Raw genomic sequence first — 26,862 nt, 5'->3', positions numbered from 1 at the left:
CCGCATTGTTTTCCCAGGTCATGTGGCCAGCATGACTAAGCCGTTTCTGGTGAACTAGAGCAGCGCATGGAAACGCCGTTTACCTTCCCGCTGGAGTGGTACCTATTTATCTACTTGCACTTTGACGTGCTTTCAAACTGCTAGGTTGGCAGGAGCAGGGACCAAGCAACAGGAGCTCACCCCGTCGTGGGGATTCGAACCACCGACCTTCTGATCGGCAAGCCTTAGGCTCTGTGGTTTAACCCACAGTGCCACCCGCGTCCTTGATAGCTGACTTCAATTATCTGATAAGTTTGAGCTCCTGACATGAGACCACAGCGCCACCCGCTTCCCTTATTTACTCAGAGTAGACCACTGAAATTGATGACCATGGGGCTGTTTAGAGCCATTGATTTCAATAGGTCTACACTGAGTAAAACCAAGTTAAACACACCCCTTGGACACAATGCTTTAAGAAAATCAGCTCTTTTCCCATAAGCTGCAATATTGAATTGACTACTGGCCAATATCTTGTGGAGAGGGTTTGCAGAGGGCTCCTCCATTTATTTATTTAAAAAATCAAATTAAATTGATTGGATTTTTAAAAAAGAGCTCAGCTTACTATTTTTATTTTTTTTAAAGTCTGATTTTTAACAACACCGTCGTTTTTTGGGCTTCCGATCCATGCTTGGAAGGGTTCGTATGAAATAAAAAGTTTCCAGAAAGTCTGTCTCGCCTTCCCACCCATCTCTCAGCCCCAAAGAAGTCATCAAGATTCCAGGATGTGACTCACTCAGATGCTGGTCACTTTGGATGGAGATTTTCCTCTGGGATCAGGGGCTAATCCTTAAAGCTTCCTGGTTGCAAAGCTAGCCCAGCCACAGAGGCAAGCTAAGCAAGAGTCTGGGTTGCCAAAATCCCGGGGGTCACCTCTCAATGAAATGTGGGAAGGCGAAGAGATTTCTTTTCCCCCATCATTTCATTTCCCTTCCTGAATTCTATGGAGATTCCTGTGCATGCACCATTTGCCACATCTTTTCATATAGCCCCCCCCCCGCAATCTTAATACGCTTGTCGTATCAGCAGTCCTCCTCTTGTTGTTCGACCAACATGAAGGAGACCAGGATGCATCTCAGTGGCAGAACATCTGCTTTGCATGCAGAAGGTCTCAGGTTCAATCCCTGGCTTCTCCAGGTAGGGTTGGGAATGTCCCCTGCCTAAAACCCTAGTGAACCGCTGCCAGTCAGAGTAGACAATACTGATCTAGATGCAGTTTATAACACAACTTTCTGCAAAGGAAGAACATTCGTGCCAACTCTGAAATACAGCCACATCAAGATCTGCCCACCCAGTGTTCCATCCATAAGCAGCTGTGAACTGGTGATTTGCTCTAAAATACAGGTGGATTTTCAACAACAACAACAACAACAACAATAATAATAAATAATGTGTTACTTATACCCTGCCAATCTGGCCAGGCCTCCCCAGCCACTCTGGGCGACTCCCAACTGAATATTAAAAACACAATAAAACATCAAACATAAGAAACTTCCCTAAACAGGGCTGCCTTCAGATGTCTTCTGAAGAGTCAGATAGTTGTTTATTTCCTTGACATCTGATGGGAGGGCGTTTCACAGGGTGGGTGCCACTACCGAGAAGGCCCTCTGCCTAGTTCCCTGTAACCTCACTTCTCGCAATGAGGGAACTGCCAGAAGGCCCTCGGCATGTACTAATGTGGAAATGAACTTTTGATTGGAAACATGAGAAATTGCCAGGTTCACCCATCACTTCCTACCAGGATCTCTGCCTTGCCATTGGGAAAAGCAAGGACATTTTGCAGCAGGGCTTGCAAGGAAGGGAGTTGGCCAGCCAGGGAGGAGATAGCAGTTCCACTTTGCCATTTAATGGCCCAAAGGAAAGATCCATGAGCTCCTGCACTGATGCGATCCCTAATGCCATTGCATTGCTGCGTTACCCTAAGCGCAGCAGCCTGAAACAGTAAAGGCTATCGATCCGTAACTGGCAGAGACTTTAATAGCTGGGAGCAAGACCACGGACTGCTCTGGCTTTTTGCAGGGATGCTTCCCAAAGCCTCAACGCCTGCATTTCTCTCCTGGGTTTTGGGCTTCCAAATGGCCCAGTCTCATTTCCGAAGCAGGAGCAAGGCATGTTTGAATCTCCCAATGTTCTCAGGGCGCCTTGGCTAACCTGGTGCCTTCCTGATGTTTTGGACCACAACTCCCATCAGCCCCAGGGAGCTGTAGTCTGAAACAGCTAGAGGTCAGTGAAGGCTTTTTCTTGGAGATGCTAGAGGAATTCATTCTTAGGAAGGAGCATGTAGAATACCCCCTTACGCTGAGTCTATCTCTGAGGTACGACATTTCCTGCAAAGATAAAAGTAAGGCGCAAGTCCTCATGGTTTGAAGTAAAGGGCTGGTTTCAATAAACAGATAGGAAACTATGACTGGATAGCTCAGTTGGTGAGAGCGTGGTGCTGATAATGCCAAGGTTGCAGGTTCGATCCCCATATGGGACAGCTGCATATTCCTGCACTGCAGGGGGTTGGACTAGATGATCCTATGGGTCCCTTCCAACTCTACGATTCTATGAAACTGCCTTAAACCAACTCAGATTACTGGTCTGTCTAGCTCAGCGTTGCCTACTGGGCACTCCAGAGTCTCAGGGAGGAATATCTCGCTCCACTAACTGGTGATGCTGAGGATTGACCCTGGAACCTTCTGCATGCAAAGCAAGTGCACTATGGCCCCTCTTCACAAATCCCTACACGAAATGACTTCTGGGACTAAATGTGTGGCTCGGAAGGTAAAGGTCCAGTTGTGACCGACTCTGGGGTTGCGGCGCTCATCTCGCTTTATTGGCTGAGGGAGCTGGCGTTTGTCCGCAGACAGCTTCTGGGTCATGTGGCCAGCATGACTAAGCTGCTTCTGGCGAACCAGAGCATCACACGGAAACGCCGTTTACCTTCCCACCGGAGCGGTACCTATTTATCTACTTGCACTTTGACATGCTTTCGAACTGCTAGGTTGGCAGGAACAGGGACCGAGCAACGGGAGCTCACCCCGTTGCGGGGATTCGAACCGCCGAGCTTCTGATTGGCAAGTCCTAGGCTCTGTGGTTTAACCCACAGCGCCACCCGCGTCCCGTGGCTCGGAAATTAGCCCATAAATCCTAAGGATTGGAAGCTGGGAAAATGTACTCCCAGCAGAAGGAAAACAAGCCTTTGAAATAGAGTGTGACTTATGCCACCCCCTTTTGCCAGGGTAAGCTGCCGGGTCACAAGACCGAACTGAACAGATTTGGGATCCAGCAGAAGTCACCCCGCCTTGCCCGGTTTCTGTCCCCGCCACTTCCACATAACGCCCATTTGGGGGGTACTTAGGCTGCCACAGAAGACGGTGCTTCTCTGCGATTATGCTGAAAGGCCAAACCCTCGTGCGCCGCACACCCAGAGTGAGCGCTGCTTGCAGCCTCACGACTCCCTCTGCCTTTACACAGGGAGCAGGGGATGAGCCAACGTGCTAAATCCTGCCCCCATGCGCACACAAGAGTGGGGGGGGGGACAGACACAAAGCACAGAAACAGAAAAACCACTAAAAATAACTTTCCTCCCCCTCCAGATTGCTCCAGGCTTCGCCGCCCGGCAGAAAGATGTTTGTGTCAATCTACAGACATTCCCCGGAGAAAGATCTCCGCGCATGAGAGCGCAGGACCCTGTGTGGAGCAGCATGCCCTTGGGAAAGGAGAGTTGCAAGCGGCGGCAGTTTTGTGGATTTCTCATTTGATGTGGAAGGCAGAAGCAGGTGCTTTTGTGAAAAAGAGCTGCAGTTCCCTAAGTGAGCAGTACTCCCCACCGCCACAGGGGGCAGTAGAATTACCTTTGGGGGGGAGTGCTAAGAGGCAAGGGGGTGGCAGGGGGTACCCCAAGAGGCTTCAAAAAGCTGGTATCGCCGGACCCAGTTCATCAGCTTTGTCAAAATAATTATACTAAATCGTTTCACTTGGATTCTGAACAAATGTGCAATGAATTGTTACAGTTTTGAATGTTATTGCCTTGTTATCTTCCTCAGTGGGTTATGGAAAACCACTCTTCTGAATAATGCTTTTTAAACCAGTGGTTCTCAAAGGGTGTGGCGCGCCGCATTGATGTGGCAGGAGAGGATGGCAAGTGTGGCAGGAAGATTCAAGGGCAATCAAAGAAGCATTTAAACATTTCAGTATAGTATAAAGGTAAAGGTAAAGGGACCCCTGACCATTAGGTCCAGTCGTGGCCGACTCTGGGGTTGCAGCGCTCATCTCGCTTTATTGGCTGAGGGAGCCGGCGTACAGCTTCCAGGTCATGTGGCCAGGCGAATCAGAGCAGCGCACAGAAACGCCGTTTACCTTCCCGCCGGAGTGGTACTTATTTATGTACTTGCACTTTGACGTGTTTTCGAACAGCTAGGTGTGCAGGAGCAGGGACCGAGCAACGGGAGCTCACCCCATCGCGGGGATTCGAACCGCCGACCTTCTGATTGGCAAGCCCTAGGCTCTGTGGTTTATACCACAGCGCCACCCGCGTCCCTTATAGTATAGTACAGTATAAAAAAAAGTTTTCATTTGCAGAATATGCAAGAGGTTTATTTATAACTATCTTTTGGTTCATGTTCTTATGTAGCTGTATTACATTATAAAGTAGGTGTGCTCTAATATAACATAGAGCATATATATCAAGCACTGGTACTGGTAGTTGTTTCTTTTTGCTTTCCAATGTATTCCTTAGCAATAAAGAATTTGGTTTGGTGTGCACAAATTTCTATACTGAAGGTGTGGCCCAGAGAAAAATGTTTGAGAACGTTCAGCAAAGGCTGAAACCTGCATTGCAGGTTTGGGAGCACTCAGGGGAGGGTACATAAAATGTTGCACACTGGTCCATCTAACCTTTTTCAAGAGAGCCTCTGGAGAGCCTAGGAGAGGCTTGCCCGGCACCCAACCTGCCAGCCTTGCAGCAAAAAGCAAAAAGCTTTTCAGGCTCCAGCAACAGGGAGCCTTCGGCCTGGTGACCAGAGGCAGAGATGGGTGCGGCCACAGATGCAGATCTCACCTTTGTCCAGCAGGCTAATTTCTAAACACAGCCCTCTCTGTCCTCCCATCCAGGCAAGCAGGAAGAGGCACGATCAGAACTAAAGGATGCTTTCCAGCTAACCACAAAAACCCCCAAAGGAGAGTTCAGAGCAGGGCTGGGGAGGGGTGTGGCCTGAGGAGAGGGGGCGTGGCCTGGGAAGTGTCTTTAGGCTCAGGCAGAGAGGTCCAGAATGCCTCATTTGATTCCCCCAGGCCTGCTGTTGTTCCCCATCCCTGTCATACGCTAACAACTGGTGCTGAACTGAAAAATACACACCCACCCCAGCGTGTTTCCCTCCCAACCATCAGTAACGGGAAAATAAATTGCATTTGGAAATTATCTGCTGAAAATCTGGGGGAGGACAGATTTCGGCACGGTGCTACCAACAACTTTTCAAAAAATAATAGAAATTATCCCCCGCAAATGCCAATCCAACGCCCTGCGAGTATTTTAAGCTTGCTGCTCAGCAGGAGATGCACAAACTTGAAAGCTGAACGAACTGAAGGGTGTTTGGGCTGTGTGTGTGTGTGTGCGTGTGTATGACCTAGATTTTTTCCCTACACCGTCTCTTGTCTCTCTCCATTAAGGGAGGGCATCTAGTTTTAGAATCACAGCTAACTGCGCCCAGATGTGGTGCATTTGAAAGGATATAGAGGCTGCTGAGAAGATCTGCAACAGGGGTGGGGAACTTTTTGCAGCCCAGGGGCCACACTCCCTCCTGGGCAGCCTTCCAAGGGCCGCATGCCAGTGGTGGGCGGGGCCGGGGGCTAAAGTGGGTGGAGTAACCAATGTACATCTCACCACCACCCTCCTAGTCAGGCTAGAGGCATAAGACACATTCCAACCTTGCAAGAAATATTGTGGTCTAAAACAGGACAGGTGAGGGGTGTGGCCTGAGGAGAGGGGGTGTGGCCTGGGGATAATTGAGAGGGCCAGGTAGAGACACATGGAGGGCCACATTAGGCCCCCAGGCCTGAGGTTCTCCCTGCCCCCAACCTATAAGGACCTTTCCTTAGATATGTTTTTAACAATGGATGGACCCCTTCTCAATGCCTGGCTTTACTCGGTGCCATCTCTGCACCTAATGGTCAGTGTGGTAAAGTGGTTAGAGCATTTGACTACAACACGGGAGACTCTGGTTCAAACCTTGACTCAGCCACTGACTTTGGGCCAGTCAGCTTAACCTACCTCACAGGGCTGTTGTGAGGATAAAATAAGCAACTGAGGACCATGTATATGTTGCCTTGAACTCCTTGCAGGAAAGGGAGGATCTAAAAGCAGCAAGCAAATGAATGAAATCTTATCAGCGCAATCTAGACCTGCACTTCCTGTTTTAATTGCTGTGTTGTTTTACTGTTCTTGCCTATTGCATATTCTAATAACTAATGCTTATATTTTAATTGCCTGTGCAACTGGATAGAATCCTGTTTTGGGCATCAAGTGGCATATTAAATAATTAAGAATAAAAACTAATTAATATTTACTGAGGCCAAGTCCATACCACTACAGTGGTACCTCGGGTTACATACGCTTCAGGTTACAGACGCTTCAGGTTACAGACTCTGCTAACCCAGAAATATTACCTCGGGTTAAGAACTTTGCTTCAGGATGAGAACAGAAATTGTGCTCCAGCGGCATGGCGGCAGCGGGAGTCCCCATTAGCTAAAGTAGTACCTCAGGTTAAGAATAGTTTCAGGTTAAGAACGGACCTCCGGAACGAATTAAGTACTTAACCAGAGGTACCACTGTACTAGAATGAACATCAATAGACCCATGGAAAAACTGAGGTCGAAATTGCATGGCCCTCGTCCTTCACTCCAGGAGTGTCATTGAGAAGGAAACCGTTTTATGCCTTCCCCTTCTGGACGCTGATTTTACAGCCCTGAGGATTAGACGCCCCTGCCAGACTTTCTCCCGGCGACTGATTTTCCCCCAAAAAATTTCGAAACATGGAGCGGAAACACAGCCTGCACCATCCCTGACCTGCTGCGGCTGGGCAGGGACGAAAACCTTTCCTTATTTCAAAGCCCCCTCGCCCCACTCCAAAAGAGTGGCAGCCGTCCTGTGCCGTCCACTCCCTCTGTCTGGAGTTACTCTGCAGACACAGTTCCTGGCTTGCTGAAGAGCTAACTCAGCAGCTTATGTGGAACGCCCTGGCTAGAGGGACGGGTGAACTCGGATCACAGCAACGGCAGTCAGGAAGGACTATATAAATGCTATTATTAATGAGCATCGAATGAGAGCAGTATTTGAGGCAGGGGTGGGGGATCTCAAAGCTGGTGGGGGGTTCAAATGCAGCCCTCCAGACCTCTCCAGCTGGCCATGGGGACCCTCCCCAGGCCACACCCCTCCTTCCTAAGCCATGCCCTTCTGCTTAGCACCCTTCCTCAAGTGTTTTTGCCTGGGATAGAACAAAACAGGTGCTCCAGCGCTGAGCTGTGACCATTTCCCTTAAATTTTAAGGAAGCTGTCTCACACTGAGTTGGTCCAATGTGCTCAGTATTGGCCACACTGGCTGGCAGCAGCTGTCCAGCCCTACCTGGACCTCCTCCATGCAAAATGGATGCTCTACCACTGAGCTACAGCCACTCCCCTTAAGACAGGGACATAGAAAGCTACCTTATACCAAGTCAGACTGTTGGTCCACCTACCCCAGCATTGTCTACACTGGCTGGCAGCTGTTCTCCAGGTATTCGGACAGAGAGTCTCTCCCAATCCTACCTGGAGATGCTGGGGATTGAACCTGGGACCTTTGGCATGCAAAGCAGATGCTCTGTCACTGAGCTATGGGCCTTTCCTTGAGAAGCAACTCCTCCAGCCCATATCTGCACTGCCTACAATCCTGAGCTGGACACTCCTGCCCCAAGACCAAAGGTCCCCACACTAGCAGTCTGGGTTCCTGTCCAGCTCTCAAGTGCCACCAGCCCACCTCCTCCATAGTCACAGGAACAGAGGAGACCATGAGCCAGGCAAGAACGCCAGAGCTGCCCCACCCAAGTGCCCTGATAGTTGTAGTTGCACCCCAAGTCCTGCTTGGGGGCTTCCCAGAGGGATCTCGTTGGCAGCTGTTGGAATATGATATGGTGCTAAAAGGGCCTTTGACCCGATCCAGCAGAGTTCATCTTATTTCCTTAAGAGACAGTGCTCCTTGGAACTTCCTGGACACTGGAGAGTCTGTGCTGTCCACTCTCGGAGGCAGGACAGTGGGAGAGGTCAGCCTTGATCTCAATCAGGAAGGCAGCTCAGTTGCGACCGTCAGGTCTGTTAACGGCACTGTGTGTGCAAGGCTTTTATAATGTTTACGAAACATCACTTAATGCAGCCACAGCCGCGCCGCACCAAGGAACTCGTGGCAGGATGTGACTTACCATGTGGTAGTTGACCATTTCCTGCAGGCTGTCTCCAAACTTGTTCAGGCATTCCTGCAGAAGGAAGAGAGGCATGGCAGTGAGAGAAGAACAGAGGCCTGAAAGGGAGAGTGGGGGGTGGATATACAGTGGTACCTCGGGTTACCTTTAAAGCACTAAACGGCCTCGGTCCTGTATATCTGAAGGAGCGTCTCCACCCCCATTGTTCAGCCCAGACACTGAGATCCAGCGCTGAGGGCCTTCTGGCGGTTCCCTCATTGCGAGAAGTGAGGCTACAGGGAACCAGACAGAGGGCCTTCTCGGTAGTGGCGCCCGCCCTGTGGAACACCCTCCCATCAGATGTCAAAGAGATAAACAACTACCTGACATTCAGAAGACATCTTAAGGCAGGCCTGTTCAGGGAAGTTTTTAATATTTAATGCTGTACTGTTTTTAACACTTGATTGGGAGCCGCCCAGAGTGGCTGGGGAAACTCAGCCAGATGGGCGGGGTATAAATAAATTATTATTATTATTATTATTATTATTATTATTATTATTATTATTATTACATACACTTCAGGTTACAGACTCCGATAACCCAGAAATAGTACTTCAGGTTAAGAACTTTGCTTCAGGATGAGAACAGAAATTGTGCTTCTGCGACGCGGTGGCAGCGGGAGGCCCCATTAGCTAAAGTGGTGCTTCAGGTTAAGAACAGTTTCAGGTTAAGAATGGACCTCCGGAACGAATTAAGTACTTAACCTGAGGTAGCACTGTAGATGTAAACACACACAACCCACCTTAATTTAGCTCCAGTCTCAACAAGCACCACTCTACTCATCCCACTGCTCACGTGCTCATCCTTCACTTTCTGGGTCACCTGCGGTCAGCCTCAGCCACCTATCAACCTTGGGCAATTGTGGGGAATGGGGGTGGATAGAGGAGATAAGGGTTGGGTCTGCAGGCCAGTCCCACTTCCTCACTCCTAGATTACAAGATGAAGACCCCTCATATTTACATTGTCTTGAGCTCTTTGGGAGACTGGCTGGACGTGATGGTGAACCCCAATTTGCTGTGGTGAGATTTCTACAAGTGCTCTGTGCACAGGGCAAAGAGTACCCCACTTTTCAAAGAACATGGTGCTTCCCTGAGCAAAACGAACAGGCAAATCCATCCTGATGTTCTCAGAGGTGCATCTCAGAACCAGTGATGCTCAAGTCTGCATTTCACTTTCTCATTTTTCCAGTCAAGTTCAGTTCCCAACACTGCCACATCAGTGTGGAATATACACATCAGCACTGCAGTGCATATTTCTCCAAATATACACACATTTGTGTGCAATTTTGACTATAAAACAATTTTGCAAAACCATTTTGCCCAATAATGTTCAATGTTTGCATCTCTCTCTCTCTCTCTCTCTCTCTTTCTCTTTCTCTCTCTCACACACAAATATATATATGTATATACAATTTACTCCAATTATATGTGTTTTTGTACACAGTGCTTGCCTGGGGCTATTTTGCCTAATCTACACACATCTGCAAACCATGTTTCTCCTAATATTTACATTTTCCCTAATACAATGTATATGTAATGTGTTTTTTGCTCATATGCATTTCTATGCACACTTTACCCCAGTTACATGTGTTTCTTGTATGCATGACTTGGCCAGAGCACTGAGTTGCAAAAATTGGAAAAGTGCGGATTTTGAAGGATGGCTGTCTTTCAGGTCTCATATTGTTTTGGTAGGTCCGCCTTTAAATGCAATAGGAATTGAAATTCTACCCCCCCCCCCAATTTGTGTTATGAACTCAAGAGGCTTCTCCCTGTCCTTCTGATCCCCATCCCAAAGGTACTGCCTCGACTCCTGTTCAGTTCCCTCTGCAACGACTTATCCTCCCTCTTCCCAAATAGCGGATGTTCGCTGACCTACTTGAGATGCATCATCTCTGCTTTCTGGCTTTTCAGAAAGAGATGCGATTCCTTGAGGCATCCAACTCCTCAGATATTTTTAGCCTGGTGTGTGTGTGCGAGAGAGTGTGTGTGTTGCTTAAGCTTGAGTTACCAGATCCAAACAGCTTTATGCATTTACCCTTTTTGCAAAAATACAGAAAATGGTGGGTTTGTGCCTGCAATTGCAGGAAGAATAATTTTGCACGTGTCTGATTTGGTGCCTTAATTTGCAAAAAGGAAAAACGAAAGAAACACAAACCCATAGTGTTCCTCTGGAAACGCTGAAATTCTCAGCTCTCAAATACTCAAGACTGACCTTGCTCAGAAATTGTTGTCACTGCCGCATTGTTGTGCAAATGTCACATGTATCTAATTCTCAACCCCTCCTCCAGGAACACTAATTCAACGGCTGAATCTGCTTCCCTGCATTAGATTTTATGAATAGATAAGCTGCCTTATCCAGAATCAGAACATGGGCACGTCTAACTCAGTAATGACCACACTGATCAGCAGTGGCTCTCCAGGGTTGCAGGCAGGCAACATTCGAAGCAGTACCAAATGTGGGTGGACTGTGGCTTGCTGTGGATGGTAGAGGTTGTAGCCTAACAATGTATGAGGAACCAAAGTTGATGAACACTGGCAGGCAATGACTCCCTGGCGTTTCAGACAGAGATTTCTCCCTGTCCTACCTGGAAATACCAGAGACTGAATCACGTGCAGTCTACCACCAGGTGCTCTGCATCCTATTCGTCACATTAGCACAGTGGTTCCTAAACCATTGCCCGCTTGGTTCCATAACCTCATCCCCAGTGCCCCCTACCCTACCCTAAAGGTAAAGGTAAAGGGACCCCTGATCATTAGGTCCAGTCGTGGCCAACTTTGGAGTTGCGGCACTCATCTCGCTTTACTGGCCGAGGGAGCCGGCGTACAGCTTCCGGGTCATGTGGCCAGCATGACTAAGCCGCTTCTGGCGAAACGCCTTTTACCTTCCCGCCGGAGCAGTACCTATTTATCTACTTGCACTTTGACGTGCTTTCGAACTGCTAGGTTGGCAGGAGCTGGGACCGAGCAACAGGAGCTCACCCCGTCACGGGGATTCGAACCGCCGACCTTCTGATCGGCAAGCCCTAGGCTCTGTGGTTTAACCCTCAGCGCCACCCGCATCCCTTACCCTACCCTACCATGCCCTATAAAAAGTATTATCAAGAACAGCAGTTTGCACAACCCACTAAGGAAGATAGTAACACCATAAAACCCAAACCAATAACAATTAATTTCACATTTATTCAAAATCCAGTGAAAACTATTTAGTTCAATGAATTCAACAAAATGGTTGAACTTGATCCAGTGATACCAGCTTTTCCAAGTCTGATAGATTTGGGGGTTTTGTTTGTTTGTTTGCTTGCTTGCTTGCTTGTTTGCTTGCTTTTTTTACCCCTTCCTGTCACCCCCTTGCCTCTGAGCACAACGCTAGGTAATCTCATTGGCCTCCCAGGGGCAATCCTGCCCTCTTTGGTAACTACTGCATTAGTAGATTAGTAGAGTTTGCCTGCCCAGGCCCACCCATGGTATTTTGCTGCCTGAGGCAGTGCAGCAAATTTTAAACACACACACACGGTTTAAGGTGTCCAGTCTAAGCCACTTCCTCTCCCTGTCAGTAAGAATAGAGCAATAATAAATCACGCTCTTTCACGATGCCTAAAATCAGCCTCCCGAGGTGGCTGCCTCCTCCCTCTCCCTAAGGGTAGGGCCGGCTCTAATGGCTCAGTGCTGAGAGGGCAGGCACCCTGTGCACCTCACCCTTTAGCTCCTCATAGATCTGGGGTTTGGTGGGGCAGTGCTGCATGCCGTCTGCTTACCGAGATCATTTCGTCCTTCTTGCATTGCTGTGAAAGGTCCCGGACCCCTCCGACAAAATGCTTGTTGGTGATGAGGTAGGCCTTCCCGGCATCTATCATATTACTGCATAGCTTTACCAGCTGAGAAGGGAAGAAGTGTAGGACAAGGGGCATAGGTCAGAAATGGGCACAACAATAACTGGCGCCTGAGTTTGCTTTTCCACCTTCTTCCTTCCCTGTCTCTTTTCCCCTACGTGTGTCGTGCATTTTTAGATTGTATACCTGTGAGCAGAAACCATCTTGTTTTAAACTGGCTACTCACAAGCTGCTCTGCGAGCCTTTTTGGCAGAATAACTTAGAGCAAATGTTCCAAATAAGTAAACAGAGGGCAAGGAGAGTTGCCCAAGGCCGAGACGTAGGTGCAAGTCAGAGCCAGCACACAGAATAACCTTTGGCTGCTCCACTCATGTTCCCTCTGTTTCTGTCATCTGGCAGGGCCGAGAAATGGGTGCTGGCAAACGTCTCCGAGCTGCTGCATCCGATTCCAGGGAACAAAAAAAGAAAAACCCAAAAAGATGCAGCTGCTGGCCACATCTGGCTCCCAGATGGAGACACCAGCGTGGCTTGGAGGAAGCCTCTGGAAGCGAAAGGGAGGCGTATTCTGCAACGTGGCAGTTTCTGCAACGCTGTTCGGTCCCCACACACAGCAGACCGAGCTGCATGCCGTTTGCTGTGAGCAGATGCTTTGGGAGGAATTCTACCCAGCCGAGCCCTACTCAGAGGAGGCCCACTGAAATTAAAGGACCCAAGTGAGTCAAGCTCATTAACGTCAGAGGGTCCAGGGCTAGCGTTAGATGCAACCCAGTGCCTTTGGGAAGGGGGCTCAAGCAGCCGGGGAACCCCTGAAATATTATTAGTAATGTAACAAAGTGTAGGGAAATCTAGCGCAACAGCCTAAAGAAGCAAAAATGAGGCCATCCAGGGATGCAGCAGTATGGCAAAAAAAAAAAAGTAACAGCTTTAAAGCAACTGAGATACAGGCCACAGTCGCATAAAGCGCTATGATGCCACTTTAAGCAGTCACGGCTTGCCCACAAAGAATCCTGGGAGGATCTGCAGTTTGTTAAGGGTGCTGAGATTTGTTAAGGTAAAGGTAAAGGGACCCCTGACAATTAGGTCCAGTCGTGACCGACTCTGGGGTTGCGGCACTCATCTCGCTTTATTGGCCGAGGGAGCCGGCGTACAGCTTCCGGGTCATGTGGCCAGCATGACTAAGCCGCTTCTGGCAAACCAGAGCAGCGCACGGAAACGCCATTTACCTTCCCGCTGGAGCGGTACCTATTTGTCTACTTGCACTTTAACGTGCTTGCGAACTGCTAGGTGGGCAGGACCTGGAGATCCTTATTCCCCTCCCAGAGCTACAATTCCCAGTGGTTTAACAGTCAATCCCTCTTCATAGGCCCTTCATGGACTCCCAACTCCCTGCATGGGCCAATGGTCAAGCAGGATGGGAGTTGGAGTCCAGAAGCATCTCGAGGGTCACATATTTGTTAACCACTTTGCCACTGGATTTGCCTGCCTCTGTGCGTGTTTGTGTGAGCTCCACCAACTTACCTTGTCAAGCTTGGCTTCTATTTCCACAACATCCGTTTCCACCTCATCTATGGTCGCCCTGCAAGAAGGGAGACAGAGACATAAGCTCTTGCTTGAGACTGCATGAGATTCATTGCATACCCTCCAACGTGCCACAGAGGAAAATCAGGACTGCGTCTTTCAGGGCTACACCCCCCAAAGTTTCAGGAGCGTGCTGGACAGACAGCAGCATGCTGATTGGTGGCTGAGAGGCATGAAGAGGGACAGACATAAATATAGGGAAAGGTGTAGTCACAATGCAACCTAAACTTCCGGTAAACAATCTAGAAACTCCAAATATCTATGGTGCAAAATGGCGCCACTCCAGCTCTTAGCAACTCGATGATGAACCACCCCCTGTTCTCCAAGGCACACTTTTGCACTGAGAGAGTGGATATCCAATTTTTTTCTTGGAGGCCGGAAATGCTAGCAGCGCTTCGGTCTACATTCTTCCATATCTCTATAGGGGAGGAGGAAGAGCTGGAAGTGGCACTTGTTGTGTTTCCACTTTGGGTGGGCAAGCATCAGGGGGAGGCAGGCAGGTGGGTGGGAAAAGAGAGGCACGGGAGCCAAAAAGAGACATCTCAAGATCCAATCAGAAGCTGGGATGGCTTCTGTAATTACAGGATGTCCCGGTCAAATCAGAACAGTTGACAAGTATATGACTATCAGGCCCAACGCCAGGAAGGCTGAAAGCAGGGGCACATGGAGACAGGGCCAAACGATGGCCCGTTTCTCCAACTTCTGAATACATTACAGAATCATAGCGTTGGAAAGGACATCAAAAATCAACTCCCTCTACCAGTTCAGGAAAGCCATGGATATTGGTGGACATTCAGCCTCTGCTTACATCTCTAACACAACCAGTATTCTCCTGACATGAATGGTTTGCACCATCAGGAAGTTCTTCCTAATAGCTTATGGACAGCTAGTTGTTGTGGCTTGCTGGGGAGCATGAAAACTACTCTCCCAAAACACAAGGCAACAACCCTTAACTAGCAAGCAAGACTGAGATCTATATTCGGCTAATAGCATCGGCACCGCCATTTCTCTATTTGCAGTCAACAGACCATTTAACCGTTTTAGAACCATTTTATGACAATTAAACATTAATAAAAAAAACAATGCAGGCTCAGCAGCAAACGCAAGGCCCAAAAGTTAATATTCCAAAATACATCCTCCTCCACCAGCATCTAGGGCTGACAAATCCTGCCAATTCCTGAATGGAGCTCATGACAGGGAAAAGAACCAAACTTCAATGATCCCAGGTTCAGGTGTAATGAGAAGGCAAAGCTTCCTGATAAGGTTCTGAGAGCCAAAATTATCAGGATGGCGGTGATTTTATTTTTTTGTGAATATTATTTAATTAATTGCCTTCCATAATTGTCCCAAATGTATGTGCTCAATATGTACGGTAATTAAAAACAGCTAAGAACAAAACACCAGTTACAAAACATTAAAAACAACAGAGGATGAGCTTTAAAATAAATCAAAATGGACACCTGTGGCAGAAACTTATTCATCCAGCTGGAGTAGGATACTGAATGATCAAGCTGTTCCAAGCATCAACCCCAATGAAGATCAATCCCCATATCATCCAGCCCACAGGGCTTCCTAACCAACCAGAGAACCGACACATCACTGCGGCACACCAGCTGCGGCGAATAGTCAGCCCTCCTGCACTACAACTCCCATCAGCCCCAGCGAGCATGGCCAATGGCCAGGGATGATGGGAGTTCTAGTTCAGTAACATCCTGAGATTCCCCACACCTACTGCACAATATGCTAAAGTTGCAGCAGAACACTAATCCACACACTTGATAGTGTCAGAACAACCCTCCCCAAAACGGTTCAGATGTTGTTGGACTCTGACTCCTACCCTTGCTGGCCACTGGCCATGTTGGCTGGGGCGAATGGGAGTTGTAGTCCAAAACAAATTCGGAGGCACCAAGTGAGGGAAGCAATGTTGGACAAGGTGGCCCATTGGCCCCGTACAACCGACGAAATGTTGATATTCTTAACTGGGAGTTGAAGAGGCTTAAAATTAAGCAGTGGGAATCATTGGCGTTCCAGTCAGTAATGTGAAGAAAGGAATTTCCAGGTCAAATCTCCTCGCAGCTCTGGAAATACGGGAAGCCCAAAGCTTCCAGCGTGTTCCTTCGGGAGAATTGGATAGCAGTTCTTTTATGGGCAACGTTCCAGGCTTTGGTAACTGCAGCATGAAAGGAGTTTGGGGGTGGGTGGGAGTGGGTGAGCGAGGGAGGGAGTCTTTGCTGACAGGGGTAAGCCTGTGTCAGGACTGTACCAGTTCAGACTGCAAAGCACAGTGGGCTTCCGTGATTTTATGTTCCTGCACAGAGAGAGAGAATCCCTCCATGCAGAAAAAGAGCATGCCAGGCGAATAGCTCTAAAACAGCATTCTCCCTGAATGGCTAGCTTTCTATGTGTGGGGAATGGATGCTTCCATTGTACAGTGGTGCCTCGCAAGACGAAATTAATCTGTTCCGCGAGTCTCTTCGTCTTGCGGTTTTTTCGTCTTGCGAAGCACGGCTATTAGCGGCTTAGGGGCTATTAACGGCTTAGCGGCTTTAAGAAAAAGGAAACAAACTCGCAAGAACTCGCAAGACGAAACGTCTTGCGAAGCAAGCCCATAGGGAAATTCGTCTTGCGGAACGACTCAAAAAACGGAAAACTCTTTCGTCTAGCGAGTTTTTCGTCTTGCGAGGCATTCGTCTTGCGGGGCACCACTGTATTGTGTTGTGTTGTGTTGTATGGAAGAATTGAGTTATCATGGCAGCCCTCACTTGCTGTCGGAAGTGGTACACACCAGCGACAGATTTACTGCCTCGGACCACTTCCTGGTGGCTTAAGGGGTTTCCTGAGGGTGTCTTGCTCAAGTGCTTCCCCTGCCCCACTCGACCCCATAACAGCACAAGAGCCCCACAAGACTGTGGCCTATCTGGTCCAACATCCTGTTCCCACAGTGGCCAACAAGAAGCCCTAATGGGAAGCCCACAAATAAGACCTGGGTGCCACAGCAAGTCTCCCCTCCCATGGTTTGCAGCACCTCCTGAGGTAAAATAACAGCATCGTGGCTAGTAGCCACTGAGAAGCTTATCCTCCATAAATTTGTCAAATCCTCCTTTAAAGTTATCCAGGTTGATGGCTGTCGATACCTCTTGTGGCAGTGAGTTCCAGAGTTTAACCATGTGCTGTGCAACCCATTTTAAGGGACAAGGCGCTCAGAGAGATGTTTTCTCATCAGTAGACTCACTGGCGGAGGACATTTTCAAGAGGCAACCTAAGAAGACCCCCTCTGGATGATGCCAGCAACCCATCTGGCCTAGTCTCTGGTTCTCACAGACGCCAACCAGACGTCTCTCAGAAGCTGGCAAGCAGGACGTGAGCTACTTTCCTCACGTGTGATTCTCAGCAATAGGTATCCAAAGACATTCTGAGGGGGGAAACATCCTTGCAGAGGCACGGCAGGCTTGGGCAGAACACCCACAATGGTTGTCTCGCTGCATTTTGAAAGGAGCCAAGCAAAGCACATGCTTCCCTCGAAAGACTGGGGTGGGAAGGCGCCCCCATAAGTCTGTCCCCCATAAGTCCAGTGTTTAATTTCAACTAATTGCACACCTGCTTTCGGCCACGTGTCAGGGCCAAGGGCATCCTCAGAGGACTTTGGACAGCTTTTTTTCCTGCATTCTGAAGGTATGAATTATTATTATTATTATTATTATTATTATTATTATTATTATTATTATTATTATTATTATTTGGAGCCGGAGATTGACATCCTGTAATATTTCTGAGCAAAGGCCTATAGGTTATATGCCATTTACACACACAAATACACACAGAGAGAGAAAGAGAGCACAACCATACACACACACACACACACACACACACACACACCACACACCACAGGAAAAATATACGAACATCCAATAAGCGTTCAAGAGGGTAGCATTCCCAGGCCAAAACCTGTGGCCCAAAATTCACTCATCCCTGGAAATGTGGATGAGCCAAGCAGACAAACCCCAAACGAATGTTTTTCCAAGAGCTCATTCCTGTGGCGGAGCTGGCCAAGCGTTCCCTTAAACTGGCACCTGGAAGGAAGTATGGGCAACCAAGCACTTGCCCAGTTCTCAGTGGGGAAAGTTCTTAGCCTTGTGGTCTGTCCTGGGAAGAGCAAAAGGGGCCTGCAAAATGTCTAGGCCGAGGTTTTGAAGTATCCCGGCACCAAACATGCCCCACCCCCTGCTGGGTTCCAGCATCCCAGTTCCACACAGCAAGACTTTCCTCAAAGATTTGTGGGTTTCTTCGAGGCAACTTTAACCTGGGCTCATCACTCTCGCCGGGCCTACCTTCTGGAGCAGTAGCTGTTTCATAGAATCATAAAATCATAGAATTGTAGAGTTGGAAGGTATCCTGGGGATCATTTAATCCGACCCCCTGCAATACAAGCATATGCAGCTGTCCCATATGGAGATTGAACCTGTGACCTTGTTATTATCAGCACCACTCTCTAACCAACTGAGCTAGAATTCCGGTCCAGAGGTGCTTGTATACCAGGCATAGGACATGGATAGGTAAAAAGCAGCAGCAGCAATAATATATTGTGGCTCTCCTGTTTTTGTTGTGTCTCCAACTCCTATTGTTCCCAACTGTCGGCCATGTTGGCTAGGAATGATGGGAGCAAGTTCAGAGACATGTAAGAAGAGCCTACTGAATCAAAAGCCCCTCTAGTCCATCTTCCTGATCTCATATTGGCAAACCAAATGCCTATATGTGAAGCCCAAATGCAGGTCCTCAGAGCAACAGCACCCTCCCCTCCTGCGGTTTCCAGGAACACAGGTATTCAAAGACATACAGCCTGCTGAATCCCAGAGCAGCAAGGTCAGAGAGGGCAAGAGAAGGAACCTCTTTTGCTGAGGCCCTTTTGCCCTCTGCTCAAGCTGAAGGGAGCTCAAAACACACACACACCACTTCCTTTATATGCGCCATACACCTCAGCTGATAATCCCTGGCACTGAGTTTCTAGCAAACACCCACCCACAGCACCCCTTGGGAAACAGGCCAAGTTTCAGAGTCGCACAGCCAGAACGTCAGCAGGGATAACGCGCTAAAATAAACAGAGACTTCTGCCAGCTTCTAAGAATGTGTGAAGAGCCCTGCAGAATCAGGCCAGCGGCCCTTCGAGCCTAGCATCCTGTTCTCAAGGCAGTCAACCAAATTCCTAGCAGCCTTTTTCAACCTGTGGGTCCCCAGATATGGTTGAACTACAACTCCCATCACCCCTAGCTAGCAAGGCCAGAGCTCAGGGGTGATGGGAGTTGTAGTCCAACAACATCTGGGGATCCACAGGTTGAGAACCGCTGCCGCAGTCAGGACCTCAGAGCAACAACACTCTCCCAACATGTAACTAATACTCAAGAACACAACTTGTTCAACCTGCCCTTCAGCAACTTGTAACAGTCAAGCTTGAACCCTGAGCAGCTAATCAGAAAAGTCAGAGAGAAGTGGGATCTGCAACAAAATGTTGCACTGCTGAATCTCCTGTTCAGGGTGCCTCTTCCAGGATTCTACATTCCATTCCCACCCCCCTGGTTTTCCATTACACATACAACATTTTGTAGTTACCAAGCATGTTCAGTTCTTACTGGGCTGCTTAGGGGAGGCAGGAGTTGCTCCCTTAGGTTTTTATTTCCCAAATTTGTCTTCTGTACTTCTGTAAACCTTGGGATTCCCCTAAATATGCCAGCCCTTGTTTCTAGGGGACTCAGTTTTGCCTGCATAACCATTGGCACTCAGCACCAGAGTTCAGTATTACAGGGAGTGATTCCATCAGCACACACACAAAACACACATTTAATTTAAGTCATTTCAAATGAATAGGCGTCCTTGTGAAACAAGCAAAGGAGCTATTGTTGTACCTTGTACAGAAGAACGCATTCCCCATCAGATATGGCTAAGATGCTTCCACCGTTGGTTCTTGTTTGTAATCAAGATGGGCCAAGCCCCAAAAGATACCCCTGTTTCCCCACCATCCAAGAAGCTGGAGAAAGCAGGAAGAGTTGGGTCTTTCAGAGCCGTGACCTCTCCTCTCTCCCGGATCTCTGCTCCAGCAGACAAAACAATCTGCCTCGGGACAGGAGAAGACATCCTGGACACGCTCGTGGAGGTGAATCAGCACCTGAATAGTATGTGCTTCATCGCCAGCACGCCAGCACCTACTGTAAGGCGGAGCCACGTGAGTGTAAATACGACATCCGATCTCTCCCTTGCGTGCTTTGAACACCTTTTCTCTTGCAACCTTGTCTTCAAAGGTTTTCTGGTTACGTAACCCCTGAGAGAGTTCAATCCAAAGCACAATCACGATTGTGAAGATACTGCCATACACAACCCGTTCTTTGAGTGGTTAGAAGTTTCAGGGGTTCCTCCACATACCCGGAGTTTGGTTTCCTTAGAACAAAGATAAAAGCGCCCTCTGGGCCTCTCCAGGCGATCTATTTGTTGAGCATTTTATGAGCTCTTTTTTATTATTTTTAGCTCAGCGGTAGAGCACCTGCTTTGCATCCAGAAAGTCCCAAGCTGAATTCTCAGCATCTCTAGATAAGGCTGGGAATGTCCCCTGTCTAAACCCTGGATAGCTGCTGCCTGTCCGTGTAGAATATACTGAGCTAGATAGACCAATGGCCCTGTATAAATCAACTTCCTGTGTTCCCATGTTTTCAGGGAAGGGTCACAGCTCAGTGGTTAGAGCATCTGCTTTGCAAGCAGAAGGTTCAATCTCTAGCATTTCCAGGTAGGGTGAAACCCTGGAAACCTCTGAAACCCTGGAAAGCTGCTACCAGTTAAGTGCAAACAATACTGACCCAGATGGACAAATTTTCTGACTCAGTGCAAAGCAGTTTCCTATGTTCAAGGCTGGCTGGCAACAAAAGCACCCTTTGTTTGAACTCATCTGCTGCTCGGTGACGTATTAATTTTATTTTTTTATTTTTGCAATGTTCAGTTTTTGGTACAAATGAATAAAAAATCCCATCTTGACGGCTTTGGAATTTTTTGGCAGATGTCCTGTGCTCCTCCGTCAAAAACTCATTTATCTTTGTGTGAGTTTGTGGTGGAAGCAATTGCTCACATGTTTATCACGCTGGCAATAAGTGATTTGGATTAAATGGTTGAAAACGATCCTTTAAATCCTGGGCAAACAACATCATGTCTTCCAGATGTTGCTGAGAGCCAACTCACTTCGGTCCCAAGCAACACGGACAATAGCTACAGATGATGGATGTTGCCCGACCACATCTGAAGAACACTGTGTTGACCACCTTGCATTTAAACCAGAGACTGGGAACCTACGGTGCCCTCCAGACTTTGTTGGACTACAACTCCCATGATCCCTGGCCCCTGGCCATGCTGGCTGGGGCTGATGGAGATTGGAGTTCAACAACGTCTGGCGGGCACAGGTTCCCCATCCCTGCTTAAACACTCTTTTTGATTGGCCTGCAATTCCCATTGTGTTCCAGGTTCTCCTTCCATGCTATGTCATGTTCTCTGCTCCTTAGCCCTACCAGGGTCCCCGCATTCTCAAAATCAATCTTCTGTTAGGTCTAATCCTGTAAAGACTCTGTGATTACTTCCCAGGAGTTCTAATGTGTCCACTATACCAGTCCTGGATGTCTGAAAACCATGTTTCCTAGCCATGCAGTCCTAGATGGACTTCACAAAAGCCTAGGCTAGCAACATAGTGCCCTCCAGATGTTTTGGATTACAACTCCCATCAGCCCCAGCCAGCATGGCCAATGCCCAGGAACAATAGGAGCTGCGGTTCAAAGCTACAGCTGAAAGGCACCATATTGTCTTCCCCTGGTCTAGCAGAATCTGGCCGGGCATTCTTTCCAGTCAGAATTGCCTTTGGCCTACTGTCTATTTCATTCCTCATCTGGTTTCCTTTGTTGGAAGGGCAACAGCAGAGATCATTCTGTATGTCACTTAGAAGTTAGTTCTGTTAGTATTAAAGTCAACTAGCCAAAGGGGGGACATGGTGGTGGTGTTACCTAGCAACCAGGCAGAGGGGAATGATCTTTACTGAGGTAGCACATGCTCTGATTGGCTGTGTAGTTCTGAGGAAGTTTTCCTCTGCACGTTTTAGTAGAACATCTTCCTGCCATGCACTGGTCCTGAAGTAAGAAAGACAAAACTTCTCTGTTTATTTCTCCTTGAATCACACACTCTCCCCACTCCCATTTCCTCGACAAAAGTGTTAACAGGATTTCTTTTTTCTCTGGACTCCGTCTGCATTATTTAAGTGACTCTGCTAACATCCTTGAGCGGAAGGGCCTGTAGTTTCAACATGAGGCATTCTGCCTCCCTCCGACAGTGCAAAGCCTAGATCCACAGCCCAACAGGTGGGGGTGCTTGCTCCCTGACTGCTTGAGCGTGCAATGGCATTCCTGAGCCCCCCATGCCCCCGAGAAAACGACCCTCCACACCAAAACAAATTGACTTCCTGACACATAAAGCCCCAAACATCAAAAGTGGAAGAAACGCTCCGAGTTATTAATCAACGCTCTGGATTACATACGGAAGACAGGAGAGATCTGGTTTTGTTCAACAATAGCCGATTTGGAAAAGCCAAAAGCAGAACAGGGACAAGCCTTGTGGTCTAGGTGAATGTGGCCAGTCTCCTCCGTTTCGTTCCCGTAACGCAAGCGGAAGAATTCACTAACATCCAGTGAGAAAGAGAGGAAACAAGTGATTCCATCTGCTGGGCATTTATTTTAGCATCTCCTACACCACAATACTTATCTTCTACTTCTTTTCATATTCCCTGTGCTGAGCGGTTGGCTGGATTCACACCAAAACCCATCTAGCTCCTGACATTCCATGCCCAGACAGACAGATCTGGGAAGCTCACTATCAAAGCATAAGGGTGATGGCCTTCATCTGGACTATGTCTGCAGCATCTCAACACCTCAAAGGTAGACTGCCTCAGAACTGGCCAACAAGTTCCTAAGTGTGGGTGCTGGGAGTAGGCACCACCGGGCAAATGCCAAGGCCCACAATCCATCCAAGGGCACCCACTGCCGCTCTTAAGTGGGAACTGCAACAAAATATGGCAGTTTGACCAAACTGCAGGAGGCAGTGAAAGACAAGAATGCCTGGCGTGCTCTGGTCCATGGGGTCACGAAGAGTCGGACACGACTAAACAACAACAACAATCTTGCCTCCTAACAGGAGTGCTTCCATTCTGGGTGCACGCCAGTCAGCCACGCACACCTTCGGGATATGCCATCTCATTCCCCCACCCCAATCTCACGTTTGCAACATTTAAAGTACATAGCCCCCCCCCCCCGCAACCAGAGATTCCTGTGAGCTGTAGTTTTCCCCCCAGAGCTATAGTTCCCAGCACCAGTAACGAACAATAGTTCCCAGGATTCTTGGGGAGAGGTCACATGCTTTAAATGTACATTGGATGTGCAATGTGCTTTGAATGCACGGTGTGGGTCTGCCCTTAAAGAGTCCCTGCCCCCTAACCCCTGAGAGCCGCTGCCCACCAACGCAAGCTTATCTTGAGCTAATGGTCTGACTCTGTATAAGGCAACTTCCTATGTCTTAAGGGAAGGGCCACAGTGGTTTAAAACTCCACCCCTTTATCCAGGGAGCTCTGGGAACTATGGCTCTGTGAGGGGAATGGGGGGGGGCGTGTCTCCTAACTGCTCTGAGCATCCTTTAGCAAACTACGGCTCCCAGCATTCTTCAAAGGATAAAGTACCATAGCTGTGATTTAAACGTGTGGTCAGATGTGGCCCCACCAAAATTTTATAGACATTCTCAAGGACCCAGAGAATGAGGCAGAAAGATGAGAGCCTCTTTCTCAGAAGAAAACCTTTGTGGAACTGGAAGGCAGATACTGCATGGCTGTGGTTTTTCTCTCCCTTCTTTCAGAAGAACAACCAAACAACACAATGGGCTGCACATGATTGGTTAATTCTGGAATTCTACTGTAAGCCAATCAGGTTGTGGATTCACTTGTATCTGGAGTATGATTGGGTGGTTCCTGCCAACCAATCATACTGCTGTATTGTTCTTGGACCAATCAGACTGCTGCAGTTTGGATCCTATTCAACTCAGTACATAACACCCCTCCCCTCTAAGTTCCAGTCCTGCCCGGGAGGTCGCATTCATAGTCCTCGAGGTACGCCGGCGGCCTACGTGTGCGTTGCGGCCTGTGGTGTTCCCTGGTCTGGGGTTCAGGTTCAGGCTCGTATTCCAAGGATGCTGGCTGTGATGGGCCTGTTTGGTCTGGCACAACCGGCTCGCTCAGTCGTGGTTCTGGTTCCGGTGTCCTTTCGGCCTCGCGGGTCCTCTCTGTATTTACTGATTCTGCCTCTCCTGCTGGCCCCTCCTGGTCTATGGGCCTCACTGCCCCTCTGCTCCCTTGGGACTCCTCTGACCTTTCCTCCTCCTGGTTTTCTCCTGGGAATCGTCACCGTATCTGGTCGCAGTGGCGGCGCCAGCATTGCCCCCCATCCGTTAGCACCTCGTACGACACGGGGCCAGTGACCCTGGTGACTGTGGCGGGTACCCATGCTGGGCCTGCCCCAAAATTCTTTGCGTACACTGGGTCCTGGGCCTCGAAGGTCCGGGGGTTCCTGCCTTCCCCCACCACTACCTCATCCTGAGCTCTATCGGGGTGAAGGCGGTCCAATCTGATTGCAAGGCGCCGACCCATTAGTAGTTCAGCGGGGCTCCGGCCAGTCGTTGAGCTGGGGGTGCTGTGCTGTGCTAGGAGGAATGTGGCAAGGCGGTACTCCCAATCCCCTTGCATCATGCGGCGAAGGGTGTCCTTGGTGGTCCGCACCATGCGTTCTGCTTGGCCATTGGTGGCAGGGTGGAATGGCGCCGAACGGATGTGGCGGATGGCGTTCTGCGCTGTGAAGGTTTGGAATTCTCCTGACGTAAATGCAGTCCCGTTGTCTGAGACGAGAGTGTCAGGGAGCCCATGGGTTGCAAACAGCCTGCGTAGGACCCGGATGGCTGCGGACGTGGAAGTGGACGGTACCAGTGCGACTTCCAGCCATTTGGTGTAGGAGTCCACCACTATGAAGAATGTTTTCCCCTGAAAGGGGCCAGCGAAGTCCACATGCAGGCGTGACCATGGTGTTCGGGCGGACTCCCAGGACTGGACTGGGGCCCTTGGGGGATCTGGGCGGGATTCTTGGCAGGCCTGGCAGTGTTTGACCCAGGCCTCTATCTCTCCGTCGATCCCTGGCCACCACACATAACTCCTGGCAAGGGCCTTCATTCTCATTACCCCTGGGTGTGTCTCGTGTAGGGCTGTGAGGACCCTTTTGCGGAGGGGCTGGGGAACCACGACCCTGCTTCCCCATAACAGGCACCCCTTGTGGGCCGACAGTTCATGTTTGCGGGTTGTGTAGCCAGCGAATTCTGGCCCAGGGCTGCTGCTGGGCCATCCCCTCCACACCCAGTCCAGGACCCGGGAGATGACCCTATCTTTCTTGGAATGGTGTGCAACTTCCTGTTTCCGGTAGTGGTAGCCTGCTTAGGGCGTCCGCATGGCCCATTGCCTTCCCCGGGCGGTGAATCAGTGCATACTGGTAGCTGGCAAGGAAAATTGACCACCTGAGGACGCGGGGAGACAGCACTTGGGGGGTCTGCTTTTCGGGGGCAAACAAGCCAAGCAACGGCTTGTGGTCAGTCACCACGGTGAAGGGCCGCCCGTACAAGAAATCATGGAATTTTTTTACTCCCTTCACGATTGCCAGACCCTCCTTGTCTATTTGCGAGTAGTTCCGCTCGGTTGCGTTGAGTGTCTGGGAAAAGTATGCCACCGGTACCTCTCTTCCATCCAGGAGTTGGTGTCCCAGGACAGCGCCAATGCCATAGGGCGAGGCGTCGCATGCTAGCACCACCGGCAGCCTCTCGTCGAAGTGTGCCAAGACCGAGTTTGAGACAAGCAAGTCCTTGACTGCCTGGAATGCAGCCTCCTGGCGCTGGCCCCACACCCAAGGGGCCCGCTTGTCCAGGAGTCTGTGTAGGGGCTCTGCTACCGCCGCCTTGTGGGGAAGGAAGGAATGGTAAAAGTTCAATAGTCCCAAGAAGGCCTGAAGTTCAGTCTTGCTCTTGGGTGCTGGGGCATCACAGATGGCCCGTACCTTGTCCCCAGTCGGGTGGACCCCTTCTGCGTCCACCATAAATCCCAGAAAGTCCACCTGAGGCACTCCTAGTAGACATTTTCCCCGCTTCACCTTGAGACCCGCCGTCTGGAAACGGTGCAGAACGGTGCGGAGGCGGTCCTCAAACTCCTCTGGCGTGGGCCTGGCAATCAACACATCATCGAAGAAGGGGGTGACACCAGGAATCCCTTTAAGGAGCGAGTCCATTAGATTCTGGAATATGCCTGGTGCCACACTGACACCGAATTGCAGCCGCTTTACCCTGAACGCTCCTCTGTGCGTCACAATCGTCTGTGCCTCTGCTGTGGCCTCATCTACTGGCAGCTGTTGATATGCTTGGGCCAAGTCCAGCTTGCCAAAAATTTTCGACCCAGCCAGGGTGGCAAGGACATGGCTGACCACTGGCACTGGGTATGCATGGGCCGTGAGGGCCTTGTTTATAGTACATTTGTAGTCTGCGCAGATGCGGACCGAACCATTAGGCTTGACGGGTGTGACGATTGGGGTTTCCCAGGGGGCATTAGGCACCGGCTCCAGCACTCCTTGCTCCACGAGCCGGTCCAATTCCTCGTCAATACGGGGTTTCAGGGCAAACGGGACCCGGCGGGCCTTGAGCCTGACCGGTCGTACTGCGGGGTCAAGCTGTAGAGCAATGGGGGGGCCCGTATACTGTCCCAATTTCCCATCGAAAACCCCTGGAAATTCCTTGCAGATGGCGTCCACGTCCACTTGTAAGGTAGTGTGGTTCACCCCGGTGATGGCTAGCCCCAGTGGTCCAAA

The 26,862-nt window shown here is 49.4% G+C and overlaps 1 protein-coding gene across 8 annotated transcripts in view; it reads right to left on the bottom strand.

Annotated features, from left to right (window-relative positions):
- Positions 1 to 26,862, bottom strand: part of ACAP3 (ArfGAP with coiled-coil, ankyrin repeat and PH domains 3) — a 158,671-nt gene that overhangs the window by 75,456 nt on the left and 56,353 nt on the right. For 7 of the 8 annotated variants that reach the window (XM_081201469.1, XM_081201471.1, XM_081201470.1 and 4 more), the window contains exons 2-4: positions 13,856 to 13,913; positions 12,263 to 12,382; positions 8,470 to 8,523 (exon numbers count right to left, since the gene is read on the bottom strand). In XM_081201469.1, the coding sequence (XP_081057595.1) occupies positions 8,470 to 8,523; positions 12,263 to 12,382; positions 13,856 to 13,913 (232 nt within the window). Of the gene's footprint in view, positions 1 to 8,469; positions 8,524 to 12,262; positions 12,383 to 13,855; positions 13,914 to 19,812; positions 19,955 to 26,862 lie in introns of those variants that run through there. The other variant, XM_081201473.1, reaches the window with a different exon arrangement.

The sequence above is a fragment of the Podarcis bocagei genome (assembly GCF_964188305.1).
Source record: "Podarcis bocagei genome assembly, chromosome: 7".
NCBI classification, from domain to species: domain Eukaryota; kingdom Metazoa; phylum Chordata; class Lepidosauria; order Squamata; family Lacertidae; genus Podarcis; species Podarcis bocagei.
This window is presented reverse-complemented; position numbering and strand designations above follow the sequence as displayed.